General features: G+C 40.2%; 1 protein-coding gene across 2 annotated transcripts in view; it reads right to left on the bottom strand.

Moving 5' to 3' along the window:
• Positions 1-14,550, bottom strand: part of dnajb6b (DnaJ heat shock protein family (Hsp40) member B6b) — a 29,720-nt gene extending 15,170 nt beyond the window's left edge. The window contains exons 1-3 of one of the 2 annotated variants that reach the window (XM_075451927.1): positions 14,390-14,550; positions 3,011-3,137; positions 1,432-1,541 (exon numbers count right to left, since the gene is read on the bottom strand). In XM_075451927.1, coding sequence (XP_075308042.1) covers positions 1,432-1,541; positions 3,011-3,075 — 175 coding nt within the window. In that variant the 5' untranslated portion in view covers positions 3,076-3,137; positions 14,390-14,550. The remainder of the gene's footprint in view (positions 1-1,431; positions 1,542-3,010; positions 3,138-14,389) is intronic. The other variant, XM_075451926.1, reaches the window with a different exon arrangement.
• Positions 14,551-17,062: the final 2,512 nt, after the last annotated feature.

The raw sequence follows: 17,062 nt of genomic DNA, 5'->3' as shown, positions 1-17,062 counted from the left end.
CCTGAACCGTTTCACTTCTATGGGACTTAATTTGCCACTTTGAAATGATGTTAAAAAGCTTTTATCTCATTATCTGCGAGGCTGTGACAACTTCAGCCTGAACAAAGTTATACTTGAACTAAAAGTCGTCTTGACACACGAGACAAATTGAAATTAAAACCAAACCAAAGTGACACAAGTTCCAATTCAACAACCCTGAAACTAAAGACTGTAAACACCTACCGCATCTGCATCTTGTGACTGTGGTACAAAACCGCAACTGATTAAGTCTCACAGGTTTCCTCTGTTTCCTCTAAGCCCTATTTTTGAATTCCTGACGGTCCATCGTATCTATGCTATTAGTTTCAGCCACTCGAGTAACTAGAATTACTGCATTGCAAGTCTATGCCTCCTGTGTGAAAACTGTTTGTTCCGAGAAAAATGGTGGAGGGACAATAAATCAGCTTTATCAAACTGACACTTTAACAAACATTCATTTCAGAACTTTTTAAATCGCACATAGTTATTTACTGAAGTGGGTCTGACACTTTGACACTGTGGACGATGTCAGAAAACAGTCAGGACCTTCAGTGGCCTCTGTGGGAGTTCATCCTACATGTAGTATAGTAATAGCTGAATTCTCTGCACAGATGCTGTTTGATTTACTCAAATGGCGAGTTTGTCAGATAATGCTGTGGTTACAAAAATCAGGATTTTAATCAGAGCAGAGCGGCAGTCTGGAAATGCTTTAAGTGACCTCGAGTTGACAGGAAGTCTTAATGGGCTGTGAATGAGAGCAGCTTTATTGGGAATCCAGCTGTATTAATATACACTTACACTTTCCTGTTTTTATACTAAGATGGAACTGTGGAGCATGCACTGAGAGCCTCGGCCCATTTGTGCCGAGTTGAATGTGTACCCGCAGAAGTGGTTTGATCCCCAGCTGGGCGTGTTCGTCCAGTTTGATGTTGGTCAGACAAACGTGCTTACCGCCACTTAAAAAGTCTGGTTTTGGTTACACCAACGTAACACTTTGCTTTTTTCTTGTGCAATGTAAAAATGCTCACTGATCTGAGACATCAGGGAGTATAAATGTTAATGCTCGGTTAAGGAAACGTCATAACAGGACATTAGTGGAACGTTCCCACCAAAAGAGAAAAAGATTAAATGATAAATTAAGAGTAAATTATTACATTGATTTGTGCTCTAGTCTTTGCTTACTCGTAACACACGTGATCACAAGTTGTTTTCACTGAGCTGCTGCACTATATTGGCATAAAAAAAGATCTTCTCATTAATCCGCTGACCCTTTGGGTCATTCATACAGACAAAACAGAGGAGACTCACTATTGCGACGCAGACTCTTATAACTTTTAACAATGTTGTACCAGTGTTTGACAGTTTCATTAAATGTCTTGTCTTTACGTCACATGACGCAATGTGAAATCTTACCATCTGAGAGCACTTCATAGGCCTCTGACAGCTCTTTGAACTTTTTCTCTGCCTCCTCCTTGTTGTCTGGGTTCTTGTCTGGATGCCATTTTAATGCCAGTTTTCTGTAACTAAAACACAAATACTTTATACTTACAGCACACACACACACACAGCAAAAATAGACACAAAAGCTTACAAGCAACGGAGCACTTATACAGAGGTTGGAAGATGAAAACGTGTCCCTACAAATAACAAGACACCCCTCTGTCACAAACTTATTACATATACATGTCTTTTTTTAGGGTGACAGCCATGACATCACCAAACACATGCACACTGCCGCAAATTCTATACACGCTGTCCTTCTCCACACCCAGGCAGAAATAACAAAGACTGCCTGAGCTGCATTGACAAGCAGCGTGGGCCTCGCACAGCGGCTTACGCTGCATCAGCTGTTTGTTTCTAAGCCCGGCAGCAGACACATAGAAGCTGTGAGCAAGACAAGGGACTGAAAATCAGCAAGAAAAAAAGGCTTCACACAATCCAGGGATTCACTCCCTTACAGACCAACAGCGAACGGTCTTTGTAGTTGACATCTACGTTACAGTCTGTGACATTGTCTTGCCGTCTAAAGCCTGGTCATAGGTCAGACGGCCAGAACGAGGTGAACAATGATGTGTGGCTGATAACCGACCAACATACCAGTCTCTGTAGTCAGAGGCCTGTTAATTCTCCAGCAGATGTGAGAGGAGACTTTATCTGAGCAATCCATGTCCATGCTGAACATCACTGAGGTTAGTATTATCACTTGACCTCCTGACTGTAATTTAATATCCATTAAATTTGATTAACAAACAAGACAAAGAGTCTCTACATGATCCAGCTGTTTCGAGAGGCTGCATCTTCTGCTAAATCCTGACATTATCAAGCAGGTATTCACTCGTAAACCAACAAGAAAATGCAATCTTTGCCTGATGAAAAGTTCAGGGGTCACCGAAGGTGTCAATTCTTCCAGAGTGCGAGATTCAGGCTTAGACTAAATTAAAGGCAAACCAGTGAGAATGAGCTGTCACGGGGTTACGTTGATGACACTTTACAGTCAGGTACAGCAGACTCAAAGCTTTCATGGTTGGATTAATCTAATCAGCAACAATCAGTGCTGCTCTGTGGTTTCTCATGCCTGGTGTTTTTACTTCATTTGTGATGCACTGCTTCACCCAAAATAACTTTTAATGTCCGCCTGAACACCTAAATTTTCTAACAGGCTAATTTCTGTCCTTGAGTCGTCACTTTTCTTATCAAAACAAAGCCTGTTCATGAGAAAGCAGTGAGGAGGAAAAGTTAATAGCTAGAGCCCCCCCCCCCTCGTTCACTAGGTGACTGCGAGTAATAGTGGGTGAGTGAAGGGGGAAGGCATTTGACAGCAGAAAGGTTACAGGAAGAGGAGTGGAAACTTTCTGCACTGCATTCTCCCTCTCCTTGTGTCAGTTTATACAACTCCAGGGGGATATTATTAACTTATTACACCCCACGAGTGGCCGACATTTAACAGTAACGTCAGGAGAAAATGGAACATAAAACACTCAAGGGCGCTTACGCTTTTTTGATGTCTTCTGGTGTTGCATTTCTCTGAACTCCTAATATCTGGTAGTACTCCCCCATGGCTCTGTATGCGAGTGTTTGCGTGCAGGCGCCGTTTTAAGCGAGGGTCCTCTGCGTGGCCTCTGTGGAAATAGGAAGGTTTTGTTAGGACACGTTAGATTGACAGTGCGAAGCCCAACAAACTGCAACTGAGCACAGCCACGTGTGACCAGCACGATACCGGGTACATTTAAAAAGGGGAGGAAGGGGGTATTGGCAGTGAAAAGGGCTGGAAATACCCAACACTGTTGCACTCTACTGAAATAGCAATGCTGGAAAGAAGACAGTTAAGCTAAGACAAGCCCAGCAAAATGATATAATAACTCAAGTGATCATCCTTCACCCTGAGGCTATAAGAAAATATGAAACATGTTGTCCCCTTTTTATTTTTGAAGTCGGCAACAAGGCCGTGAATTCTTTTTTTCTTTCAAAAATGACGTAACAACGAAGTTACGAAACCTCTTAAAAAATTTAAATAAACAAGACATAACAAGTCTGACACAAAAGTTTAAGAAGACGCTTCAGCTGTTTGAATTTTCAGCACATTTGCTTTTCTGAAGGACAGAGAAGAAGAAAAAAGGACAAATCTCAACTTGCACCAAGATGGAAAGATGTACATCTGCTCCACAAATGTATATCTGACTGCATGAAAAGTATGCCTTAGCTCGATAGGTTCATGTTTATTTAAAATTTTCCCAGGCGCAGGCATTTACACTTACTGGATGATATCAAATCAGGGTAACTAACATAAGTAACTTAATCATGCTCTTCTATCGGATTTTGAGAGGTTTACAGCAAATAAACTCAATGGGCGTGTGACCATTAAATGTATACTCAATTCCCTCCTTACAGGATTCTCAATCAGGTGGATTATTAAAACCAGTAAAACATTTGACATTTAACTCCCACAAATGAGTGGCTTGCAATTCATCTGCCTTTTGTCAGCATTCAAGAAGAAAACAGTCGGGTGTAACCTTCGATCAAAACACACTTCTTAAGCTGCAGTGTTTCTGAACATGATCAATGCTTACAACACCTACACATGAACTTAACCATTTCTGGCAAATTGTGGTCTCTCAAAGTCTTCAGTAAATCAAATAAATGGCACATAGGAGAACAGATTTTGGAGTCTCAACTTGCAGTTGGAGGATTAAGTGATGTACAAGTCAGACTGTAGGGTGCTGTCTCTGACCGAAGTATCAATAATACACCATGCTTTGGAGCCATGAAAATAAATTATTAAAAACAAAAGAAAGCGTATCAAAAAAAAAAAAAAAAAAAAAGACTTTCACATTGGGTTAAAAGTCAGGGGGGGTGGTCGGTGGCGTAGTGGGTTGAGCGGACACCCCATGTACAGAGGCTACGGTCCTCGCTACAGCTGGCCCCGGTTCGAGTCCCGGTTCGAGTCTCGCATCGGACGGCCCTTTGCTGCGTGTCTTTCCCCCTCTCTCTGCCCCTTGCTTCCTGTCTCTCTGAACTTTCCTGTCAATTAAAGGCATAAAAGCCCCCCTAAAAAAAAGTCAGGGAATAACCTAAATATTAGGCTCATTAAAAGAGGAACAGATGCAGTTTTTAAGCCCAAACTTAAGCTACACAATTGACCAGTTTTGGCTCTGAGGATGTAATTTCTCTAAAAACCTTTCAGTTTGTTACATCAGGCCACAGTCCAGTCTTGATTTCACATTACAAAAATGTCCCACGATCTTTATCTCACTTTAATGGAGTCGTAGCAGAGAATGGAAGGAAGAATCAACATCTGCTTAGAGATAAACCAAAACCTATTCTTGGTTTTCTACAGCCTCCTAAAAGACCAACACAAAAAAAAAAAAAAAATAAAGTCTTTGCTGAAGCCTGAGAAAATACCACAACTGATACATTTAAAAAACTTTCAGGATTTCCTTCCACACTTTATAACATTAACAATCAAAAGCAATAAACAAGCATTTGGTTTCTCCAGACAAGTGAAAATCAAATGAGACAAAAATCGAAAGCAAACCCAAAACCAATCCTAAACTGTTGAGGATTTTCTCTTAGTTATTATATCGAAGAAGATAAACAAACCAGGGAGCAAAACATGAGTCTACTGTGTCCTATTTGTTTGCTATTTATAACTTGTGGCCTTTGCGGTTAGATTGTGTTTGTGTTATGTGGGGGGTTGTGGGTGTTTGGCACATGGCAGTGCCAGTGAGTGTCTCTTGGTTGGAACATGGTACAGGCACTTGACTCCGCTTTCAGATGCTCATGTCCGGCAGTAATTTCAGTTCTCCTCTCTGACACTTTAATATTAACTCTTTGTCCAAACAACTATCATGTCCACCTTTCTACTCACATCCTCATCCATAGGCTACAGTCTGAATAATGGGATATGGCCCAGAGGGTGAGTGATTTGATTTGAACAAAAGCTCAAATCAAATCAAAGTCTCTTGTAAATGCTGCTTCTTTTTCCTCCCCAACTTCAGCCATTACTGACCCACTCAAACTTCGCTGGGTCCCTTCAGCAGTTGGGATTTAATGGACAAAAGCAACTGCTAGATATCTAGCTCATGGTTCTGCACTTTGCATGTGTATTTGTGCACTTGCATGCAGATTTACGCCTTGCAGTAGCATTACGCAGTCAATCCATATGGGATGGGTTCCTGCTATGCTCAGTGTGAACTGTTCGTCAGAGTGAACAGAGCACATGTGGGTCAGCCAATCCCATCATGCATCAGTGGACAGGATTTCTTTTTTTTTTTTTTAAATCAACTGACTGTTAAATTGTGATGTAAACAATCAGAGGTGAGCAGAGCTGCTTAGAGTAAAAACAGGAGCCCAGAGTACCTTTTAGTGCACTACCCTGACACCCATTTTGATTATTGATACCAAAAAGAAAACCTTTGGTGGTTTCAGCTTATGAAATGCGAGTGGTTTACAATGTGCTTCTCTACATTTACCACCTGAGCTTGAATCTGAAGTTCATGCATAGACACAAGCTAGCTCACGTCTAATGAATGCAAGTGCACTCATAGGTATACAAATTGCACCTAATTCTGCACTGTATGAGGGGTGAAGACCTGAGAAGCCAGCTGCTCCTCCTCTGTTTACAGGAGCCGGCTGAAGGGACGATGTTTGCTGGTGATTTAAATCTCTTTGACAAGTTTACCAAGAGCAACTTCCCTGGTTCAGGGAGCTGCACAGAGGTAGAAAAGGCCCCGCGGAGAAGTTGGCAGTATGGTCTGATCTGTGCTCGTGTTTTTTCATGTAGCAACGGCAGAATGGGAGTCCACACAAGCAGACACTTCCAGGCAAGTCGAGCAGCAGGAGATGGCAACATCTGTTCGAGTTTTTTTTTTTGTTTATTTTTCCAGCTGTGTGCCAAATGAGTTCTCCTTTCAAGGGGTACTATTATGTAACAGCTGATGAGTGGGATTAAAAGCCAAATTCTTGCAACAGCAAATCGCAAAAAACGAGAGTGAAGCCAGAAATACAAAGAGGTTGGACTATTTAATGTAAGATCACGTTATTTGGACTGCCATGTGAATTATTTCTAGGGCACTTGGTATTTAAATTTTCTATGACACCATTAACATGATCAGTTCTTAGTCAGTGTCCGACTAAGCCAGAAAAACGTTTGGGTAAATTCCACAAGAGTGCATCAATACCAATATTAATCCCAACTCCCCACTCTAAATATAAGATTAGAACAAGTTTTAAGAATTCAAAACACGTTATACACGTTCTTACGATCTCAGATTACAGAAAAATGTAGTCCAAAGACTTCACTGACATTTAGACTATTATAGTCTTTGCCCTGATGCCGTACTTAACAATCGTGTTTATGCTGCAAACAGCAGAAGGCTTTTCAAGTGCGTCTACAAATGATCCAGTCCAGAAACCAGAATAAAATGTTGGCATATATATATATAAAACTTCAGTGTTTTTCAGTGCCAAGTCTTACTTATCATCTTTCATCAGGAAAGGGCAGGGATGCTGTGGAAGGTCTATTCCAAAACCAATGAGATTGTCTGGAGTTAGGGAAAACTAAACAAACTGCTGTGTCTTAAAAGAAACAAAGTGGCAGAAAAACAACCAGCCTCACCCTACACTCCAGCTTGACTCACCATGTCGTTTCTGCATTAGCAGAAAATCGAGGTAAGAACTCGTTTTAACGATTTCTGCCTACTCAAAAACTCCCAAGTTAAATATTCGTTATTCAGTTTGTTCTTACAACATGAAATGCTCATCAAAAATGTATTGTGATTCTATAAAATGATATCTCTTTTGTTTTATTCACTTTAAAATTGCAACGTAATAAGGTAGCTAGAGGAGATCTGTCAGTGAGATCATCTAAAAAAAAAAAAAAAAAAAAAAAAAAAAACACTACACACATGACATTAACAAGACAAGAGCACAGGACAAAACAAGCTCGGAGCAGCCAGGACCTAACACAAACCACAGCTGACAGTACAGAGAAGCAGGTGAAAGCTAAACGCAGCACAATAACACATCTGTTCCCTCCCTGAAATGATTCAAAGCAACAAGAGAAGGATTTGTGCTTGAAATCCTGCAAAATCGTGCACACATGACGAGAAGCTCATCTAGGTGAATATTTGACTTCAGACCTGATCAAATGTTTGGAAATGTACCAGGCTGCTCATTTAAACACGACCCCAACATGCTCAGTTGCAGACCATTTCATGGAAAATGGTGAAAGAGGCTTAAATTGCAACAAAAAGGCTCCAAAGAATACAGTACAAATAATGTGGGAACACGCCACGCTGTCCCGTTTGCTGGGATGGGAGCGCCACCGTGGAAAAGAAAAAGCTCTCCAATTAAGACCATTGTTGTCTTGTTAGATTTTAAAAACAGTCAGATCTAATAGGAGAACGAGAAAAGGAGAAAGAAGATGGACCTTACTGCTGATTAAAAGCTCTGCCAATCAACAAGTAGGTATTGTGCCAAAATCTCATCTCTTGCAAACACGAGACCAAAAAAAAAAAAAAAAACATTTCTGATCAGTTAATGCTTCAAATACATACAGCAATGTTTTAAATGTATGGATATTATGTATCCTGAAGTTAGTATTCAGTGTCTACATCAAAATAAAGCATCAGGGCAAGTGAAACACAAAGAGCTCATACTGTCATTGTGCTGATAAGATAACAAGATAAATTCATGTCAGACTGCAGTCCATTGGATCCACAACATGAAATCTCCATTCCAACCATGAACTGTATAAATGATGGATAAAAAAACGCACTGTTAAAAGATAATTCAATTCAAATGTGCCTTGAAGTGCTATAGTATCAATGGCAGCTGAGCACTGACTCCAGAGCATCCCTGGCTCCAATACATTCCCTTTCAAAAAGTGTCAGCGTGTCTCATGAAAGTAGATGTTACAACCCTGTGGTAAAAGCCAACAAGATATACTTTGTAACACTTTACGTTCTGTGATTTTTTTACTTTAACTTAACCTGTGTGTTGAGCTACTTATCCATGTTCATCTTTTCGTCATCTCGAGCTGCAGAGATGCAATTCATCTATTAAAAACATTATTCGGATAACAAATCAACTATTTCAATCATTATATTAAAAAAATAAAGCCCATACATTGTTCATTCCTGCAATACGAGACTGGAAGAGGTCATAATCCTTATTACTGATAAGTTATACATGATAATAATTATCTTTTTTAATATAGCAATGTTTTCCTTCAGTCAGAATAACTGTATTTGACTAAAGACACACAATCGCATGAAATTTTCACTTGATAAAATACTTCAGATGAGATAGCTACTACAGGGTAAAAGAGTAAACTTTTTATAACTAATCCGATCTGTGGGAGATCACTGTAACACATAAGTGGACAAATAAACTGCATAGACGCTGTCTTCAAGTTACTTCAATGGGGATTCTGTCGGGTGATGCTGTGGTTTTCAAATTAGGAGTTCATTAGAGCAGAGCGGCAGTCTGGAAATGTTTTAAGCAACCACGAGTTGACACATAGTCTTGATGGGCTGATTTTCAACCACAACATCTGATGCATTAAACTATAACAGACAAATATGAACAAGAGCATCTCAATTGAGAATTTGGCTGTATTATGTGCACTTACAGTTTATGGTTTTTACAAAAATTTAGGTCTAGGCAGAAGTGTGCATATGCTACTTCAGTGAAGTTAGTTTTAAGTTGGATATTCAACAGACATTCGCAAAACACTCCAACATTTCAAGTACTCTCGTATTGCAGACTATACAGTAAACACAAGGAGAGGACGACTGCAGGTGTACCAACTTCCTGTTTTCAAAATAAAATCAAATTTAAAAAAATTGATATTTAAAGCAGAGATGAGCTACAGTGTATAAAGTTGAATAGGACCATGTACAGGACTAATGTCAGGTGGTATCAAGCCAAGAAGAAGGAAATGAGTAGGACCATGTACAGGACTAATGTCACGTATCAAGCCAAGAAGAAGGAAATGAGTAGGACCATGTACAGGACTAATGTCACGTATCAAGCCAAGAAGAAGGAAATGAGTAGGACCATGTACAGGACTAATGTCACGTATCAAGCCAAGAAGAAGGAAATGAGTAGGACCATGTACAGGACTAATGTCACGTATCAAGCCAAGAAGAAGGAAATGAGTAGGAAAATGAATAGGAACATGTATAGGACAAATTCCATGTATCAAGCCAAGAAGAAGGAGATGAGTAGAACACAGTATGCAAATGTTGAATATAAACAGCGTGTTGCAGCAGGTATGAAGCTGAATAGGCAGCAGTTGAAAGAAAAGCGCCTGCAATTTGACTTTGTTATGCAGCAGTTTTTAGATAAAGTCAGAGATGGACCAGATTTTGTGTGTTGCGTTTGCCACAGGTTGTTGTTTAAACATCAGGTTTTAACCTGTAAAAGGGCAGATTATAATAAGACTGGAGTTGTAGCTGCTGTAGCCGCAAAGTGCATTACTGACCATTATCTGCACAAATGTGTTGCCAGTTGTGTGATGCCGTGTCACTCGGTTGACACACCTAGAGGGAAGCTTTCGATCTGTTACACCTGTCATAGTAAGATACTAAGAGGACAGGAACCGACAGAATCTGCAGGGAACAATTTGACTGTGTGTCCCATTCCAGCAGAACTGGCCTGTTTGAATAGTTTAGAACAGCATTTGATCGCGCTACATATACCATTTATGAAGATGTTAGCTTTGCCCAAAGGTGGACAAAATGGAGTACATGGCCCAGTGACATGTGTTCCAGCAAACATTGTTCAAACGAATAATTTGTTACCACGTTCCAATATGGAGGGGTCTTTGTTGCCTGTGAAGCTGAAGCGTAAGTTAACTTACAAGGGTCATTACGAGTATGAATTTGTGGACATGATGCGTGTTAGGCAAGCATTGCAGTGTTTGAAAAACATTAATGTACATTAGAAAGATATACAGTTTAATGAAGCATGGCTTAATGAGTTTTGTAGGGAGAACGATGATGTAATTTCAGGAGCAGACAATGGTTGTAATGTAGAAGCCAGTTTTGATGGTGGCGAGGATGAACTTCTACATGACAGACAGCAACACTGTATGTTTCAGGACAGTTGTCTTGTGCCTGTAGACATTGGTCAAGAAGTGTTGGACCAGTATTTTGATGCTGTTGTGAACGTGGCTCCTGCAGAGGGAAATAGCCCTGTTAGCTTGCTGTCTGATCATGCCAATGAAGCCAAATGTTTTCCAGTATTGTTTCCGCAGGGACAGCATACATATCATGATAGCCGACCACACCGTTTGACATTAACGCGTTATTTTAATAACAGTGCTGATGGCAGATTTGCCCGGAATGTAGAATACATATTTTTTGCTCAGTACATGTCGGAGGTCGAACACGTCGTTTCCAATGTGTCCATAGCATTAAGAAAAGGAAGGGGAGGTGACACATTGACAAAGGTTAACAATCTATTGAAGAGTGACGATGGGTTGAAACATTTGTTGGCGTGTGATGATGGCTATCGGTTTGAAACCTATTAGAGGAACTCCAGTGTACTGGCAGGGAGCGCAGAGTGACCTGTTAGCTTGTGTTCGTCAGTTAGGTGTCCCTACTTGGTTTTGTTCCTTTTCTTCAGCTGATCTGCGTTGGCAAAATCTGCTTAATAGCGCTTTGCGACAGGCTGGAAGAACGCAGACCGCTGAAGAGTTGGAGTGGGCTGATAGGTGTGAGCTGTTCCGGCAGAATCCGGTAACTGCAGCTAGGATGTTTGACTTTCGGTGGCATTGTTTTTTAAAGGAGGTGTTGATGTCTCCATACAATGGTAAAATAATTGACTACTTTTATAGGGTCGAGTTTCAGCAGCGTGGTTCCCCACATGTCCATTGTTTGTTCTGGATCGAGAACGCTCCGTTAATTGACAGGAACAGTGACGAAGAGGTAGTTCAGTTTATTGACAAATATGTAACATGTGAACTACCAGCAGATGATGACACATTATTGGACATTATCACATCTGTACAACAACATTCCACTCGCCACTCAAAGTCGTGCAAAAACAGGAATACAACGTGTCGTTTCAATTTTCCTCGACCAGTATCTGCAAGCACGTTCATCAGTCGTAAGCGCGTAGAACCAGTCTGCAAGTGTCAGGAAAATGCGACGGATGCAACATGTGAAAAGCATGGAGAGAACAGGTGGGAGATGAAGGCAGAGCATGCTGATGACATTTTAACAAGTGTTAAGAAGGCATTGAACGATGGTAGTTTTGAAAATGTACAGCAGTTGTTTGATGCTTTACGAATGAATCAGGAGATTTTAAAAAAAATAAATAAATAAAAAGAAAAAAAAATAAATAATCGGCGTATAAACGTCTTAGCAAGAAGACAGAAGTTGTTTTAAAAAGGGATGTTAAGGAGTCGTGGATTAATCAGTATAGTACGTCCCTCTTGAAATACTGGAATGCTAATACAGACATCCAGTACGTTGTGGATGTGTATGCATGTGTTGTGTACATCATCTCCTATATTTCTAAGGCAGAAAGGGAGATGGGGCTGCTGTTGAGCAATGCCCAAAGAGAGGCATCCAAAGAGGGCAATCTTAGTGCAAAGGAGGCCTTAAAAAATCTAGGTACTGTGTACTTGCATTACAGAGATGTTAGTGCACAAGAGGCAGTTTATAGACTAACAAATATGCACTTAAAGGAATGTTCAAGGAAAGTCGTCTTTGTGCCCACAGGGGATAATATTGTGAGGATGAGCTTACCGTTGAGTACTTTAAGACAGAGGGCTGCATCAGAGGATGTCACCTCTCAAAATATGTGGATGACTAGTTTAGTTGACCGCTATAAGAGTAGGCCAATAGATGTGGCATTTGAAGACATGTGTTTGGCAAGATTTGAATCAGAATATCGCATATTGAGTAAAAATGAAAAATGTCGGAATCCAATCCAGTTACAGAATCGGTGTGGTTTTATAGTCAAAAGAACACGCACACAACCAGCTGTCATTCGGTATGCGCGGTTTTCAAAAACCAAGAACTCGGAAAACTTTTTTCGCAGTAAATTGCAACTGTTCCTGCCTTATAGATGTGATGAACAACTGAAACCTGCAAACTGTCAAACCTTTGAACAGTTTTACAGTAATGGGCATGTTAGGTTTAGTGATGGTTCTAGACGTTCGGTGCAGGTGGTCGTTGACGAAAATGGCAGAATTTTTGAGAAAGAAGCAGAAGATTTAGAGAAGATTAGGAATAATATTGATTGTGATGGACTAGTGGAAAATGCATGGTGTGAGCTGTGTCCAGAACAGGAGCTAGAACGTTTAGAGTGTCTGGAGGAAAGAGTAGAGCAGCAACAGATACTGGTAGAGGATGTTGAAGATATTCCAGATTTGCAGTCCGGAAGTGTAAGAGTCAAGAAATGTAGAGAGGAAACGTAATGTCATGTGTAGAAGTGATGGTTTGACTTTAATTAGGTCTCTGAATGACACCCAGATGTCTGTTTTTTTTTTTTTTAAATCAGGTTAGGCAATGGTGTTTAGATAGGATACATGGCAAAACTCCTGCACTGTTGCATGTATTTATTACAGGCTATTAAACTATAACAGATAAATATGAACAAGAGCATCTCAATTGGGAATTTGGCTGTATTATGTACACTTACAGTTTATGGTTTTTACAAAAAGATGGAAGGTCCATTATAGGTCTAGGCAGAAGTGTGCATATGCTGGAGTAATTTGACTCTCCCCCGCATTATCAGGATGTATTAGTCTGGTTTTCAGAAGCTCGATCTCAGTTTTAGTTGGACTAACAGAATCTTTTTTTGTTTTGTTTGGCCGTGTATGAATTAATGACAAATGAGCAAACCCCTCAGTAAAATCCTTTAAAACGGCATGTTTAACCAGTACAGAAGTGGAGATGTCTGGCTCTGGGTGGGTTGATTTGTTGTTTCCGCACTCCATGCTCATAACTGTTGAATTGCTCTCTTTGTTTTTTATTTATTTAATTAAATTAAACATTGTACTGATGTTTTTAAGATAGTAGATTAACAAAGTTACGCTAGCTGCATACATCACATGAGTGAATAATTGCTGAAATTAATCCTCCAACAAGTTATTCTCTTCTGAAAACAGCAACCGTTAGCGGAAAAGTACTGAATTTAAGGTAATTGCCCCCAGGACTTTGCAGAAGCTAGCATCAACAGGCCAATCAAAGACCTGAGGTGTTGCGATTACTAATGAAACCAACCAATCCCATTAAGAGAAACTTCCAGAAAGTCTTAAAGCTGAATGCGCATTTTAAGAGCCTAAAAAGAGCCTAAATATCTCGGAACGTAACTTTATCGGTAAAAACGTTCACGTTATATAACAGGGTTAAAACACCACCAAAAATAGTGTCAACGTAACTTACGTATTTTACGGAAGACCAGGCTAACGTTTGCTTTACATCAACATTTCACAGCAAACAAAACACAGGCTTGACGTCCTCACAGCTGACATGGGCACAACAATAGACGAGATCGTTTAAAAAGCTACCTCGTTTTATAACTAAAAGCAGCTAAGTTAAATATATATATATATATATATATATATATATATATTTGAGACAAAGGCCACCAACAGCGAATAGCTCTATTAGCTTAAGGTTAGCAGGTAGCCCTGCAGTCCTGAAGAATTGTCTCTCAGACGCATATTAACCAAATGTAGAGAAATTGAGTTTACATATCCTACGGATTACAGACAATAGCAGGGGACAGGTCACCGTAGCATCCCCGCGTAAACTCGAGTCTCTGCGGCTGGAGACGCTTTCATCGATCTTACAGCTGACACCTCGTTTACCTTAATGGCGGTTAAATGTGATCTAAACTAAGAAGTGCTTACTGGTCTGAAAGAAATGTCCGCTCCTATGGCCTCCCCGTTGTTGCTGTTTTCCCTCTCTCTGCCTCCGTTGGGAAACCGTGGCAGCAGCTGGTGGTGTCTGGTTCCTCAGGGTGGTGCTGGTGGTGTCTGTGCTTACTGACAGAGCCGTTTCTGCTTACTGAGAGCAGGCCTTGCCCACTACCGCTGCTGATGCTTTCAGGTGCTGTTGGAAATCAACCATTAAAATTAAACATCGTGGTAGTCCTTTGTCTCAGATTTGTCCCGGATTTACTTAAAACTGGATATTGGATTAAATTGGAACATGTGGAACGTTACCTACCTTTTTACTAATGCAACTAATATAAAAAATGTATAAACTTTTTATTTTTTCAAAGTCCCTGTCATGTGTTAATTTTCATTGTTGCCCCTAATCTCCTGTCGTGCTTTGATAAATGTAAAGTGATTATAAATGGAGGTTAACAACCTTTATTTTGTTTGGTTTAAAACACAAGACCATTCTTTGAAAACAGCCACTTATGCCTGATTAACAAATTATGGAAATTAACAAATATCCGCCTTTGTTTTCTTTCTCTCTCTTTTTCTTTCTCTTTCTCTCTCTCTCTCTCTCCCTCCTTTTTTTCACATGTTCTAAATAAATGTGGTATTTGCATTGTCTGATTAGGAAGGGTCTGGTCAACATCAAAGGCGATATCGATAATGTAATTGTTCATTTATTCAGAAACGGCGAGATTTTTTGTAGCCGTTGACATTGTTGTATGTTTGTTGTGTTTTTTACGGAGAACATTGAACGCACCGCGGCATTGACTGTCCACATCAGCGAGTGGACCTGATTCCGCTTACCTGCCCTCATATCCACGGTGACACCACAGACCCAGCAAGGGGGTTAGAGGACTTTGGACATATAGTACAGATACAGTATTCTGCGATATAGACAATCTTGATAAATAAAGGAATTTGTTTAACAATAGGAACCATTGTCACAGAACATGAAGGTACACCGGTAGTCAAATTACTCTGTGTGTGCGCCACCTGTCGAGTAATGTCAGAGTAGTAATAAAGACTAAACAGATTATTTGATTTTGAAAGCTCAGATTAATTACATTAAACAAGGCCTTAGTGTAAGCACATATTGGCTCATTTGCTTTGTCCCCTTCACATTAGTACTGGTCTGAATCTAAGCTATAAAGATACCAGGAAAGATTTGTCATGGTCCTTTCTATTCTGAAATAATTCCAATTACTATTTTAAAACAATGGACAACTACTTTCCACAAGTCCAAACTAACAAATCCATTCCCACGGGAGCTGTGACTTAGAAAATGACAAACAGTGGGCTGAACTTATCTTCACCCAAAGAGACAGCATCAAGTGTTGCGCATAACAGTTTTGAGACGAACTGAGCTCGAAATCAGACTCCCATTGATTTTAAAGGGAAAATGGAGGTCATTTTTGCTGTTAAATCCGGCCAGAGCTCTTGCCAGCTTAAAAGGACCTCATGAAAATGACAGATAGCTATTAATTATACTGGACATTATGGTCAGTCAGGATCTAATCAGACTCATTGAGCAAGAGAAATCACAGCAATAGATCCCACACACAGGTCAATATATATCATACAGTGAATGGTCGTCTCTAAATGTATCATCATTTACTTTTACGTGTCTATCTGATTGGTATGGCAGCCAAATCCATTTAACAAGAACGAGACAAAGGTAACTCATGACTATAACTTTAACACTGATCAAATGTGGTGGGAAATGAAGCTAACAAGCAATTTTTCAAACCCAAGACGTAAGGTTGGCCTCCTCACTGTTCATGTTTTAACAGGCAGAAAGCGTGCAAAGGGCAGCAAAGTCACGCACTGTTCTGATGCGCTGCTACGCCACATGAAGGCAACTATGCATTTATCCCTTGAATCCTATTTGAGCCAGTGCCAAACCAATAAATCCAAGTTAAGTGCATTTCTCTTTTTCCTTTTTCTCCCGTTCTTTAGTGTCTGCGAAAGGCTTCCAGAGGATCAGCAGCACAGTGATCTGAGGTTTAATCAGGTTTCATTGATAAGACGCGGGGACTGGCAGAAAAAACTGCCTGATTGTACATGACCCCTCTGGCTGATTAGCAGTGCAAATATCTGGAAACGTACAAAAAGTTCTTCATGCACCACTTGCTTCCACTAGATGGCACCAGCACACAACAAAAGGCGAACATATTTCTCAAGCGCTTTCTCCTTGAGCCAGTAAGTGCAGTTATTGTCCTTGTTTACTGAAAGGTGGTTCAGGTATGACTCCCTAATGTGCTCATCAAAAGTCCATGTCAATCATTTGGTTTAAAGCTAACTAAGTGGACGCACACTTGGGTAGAATATTTTTGGAGAGTAGGCTACGATCCCCAATCACCCACAAGTGCTTATTGACGTTTCCCTTCTCCACAGAAAGATAAACAAGGCTAAAAGCTTCAATTAGCCCTTAAAAGTCCTATGAGCAAGCTAAAGTATCTAACGCACGGGAGATGATTCATAACGTCCTGCATTAACGTTGTCAGTTACAATCCATCACAAGGTAATAGCCTTAAATAAATCTCATAGTAATTGAGATGAATCCCTCATTTCAATGACAAGTCTGGTTTTTAAGACCCAATTACCACTATGAGTTCTCTGGCCCAGCTGATGTGCGGG

Source organism: Odontesthes bonariensis, chromosome 20 (assembly GCF_027942865.1).
Source record: "Odontesthes bonariensis isolate fOdoBon6 chromosome 20, fOdoBon6.hap1, whole genome shotgun sequence".
NCBI classification, from domain to species: Eukaryota; Metazoa; Chordata; class Actinopteri; order Atheriniformes; family Atherinopsidae; genus Odontesthes; species Odontesthes bonariensis.
This window is presented reverse-complemented; position numbering and strand designations above follow the sequence as displayed.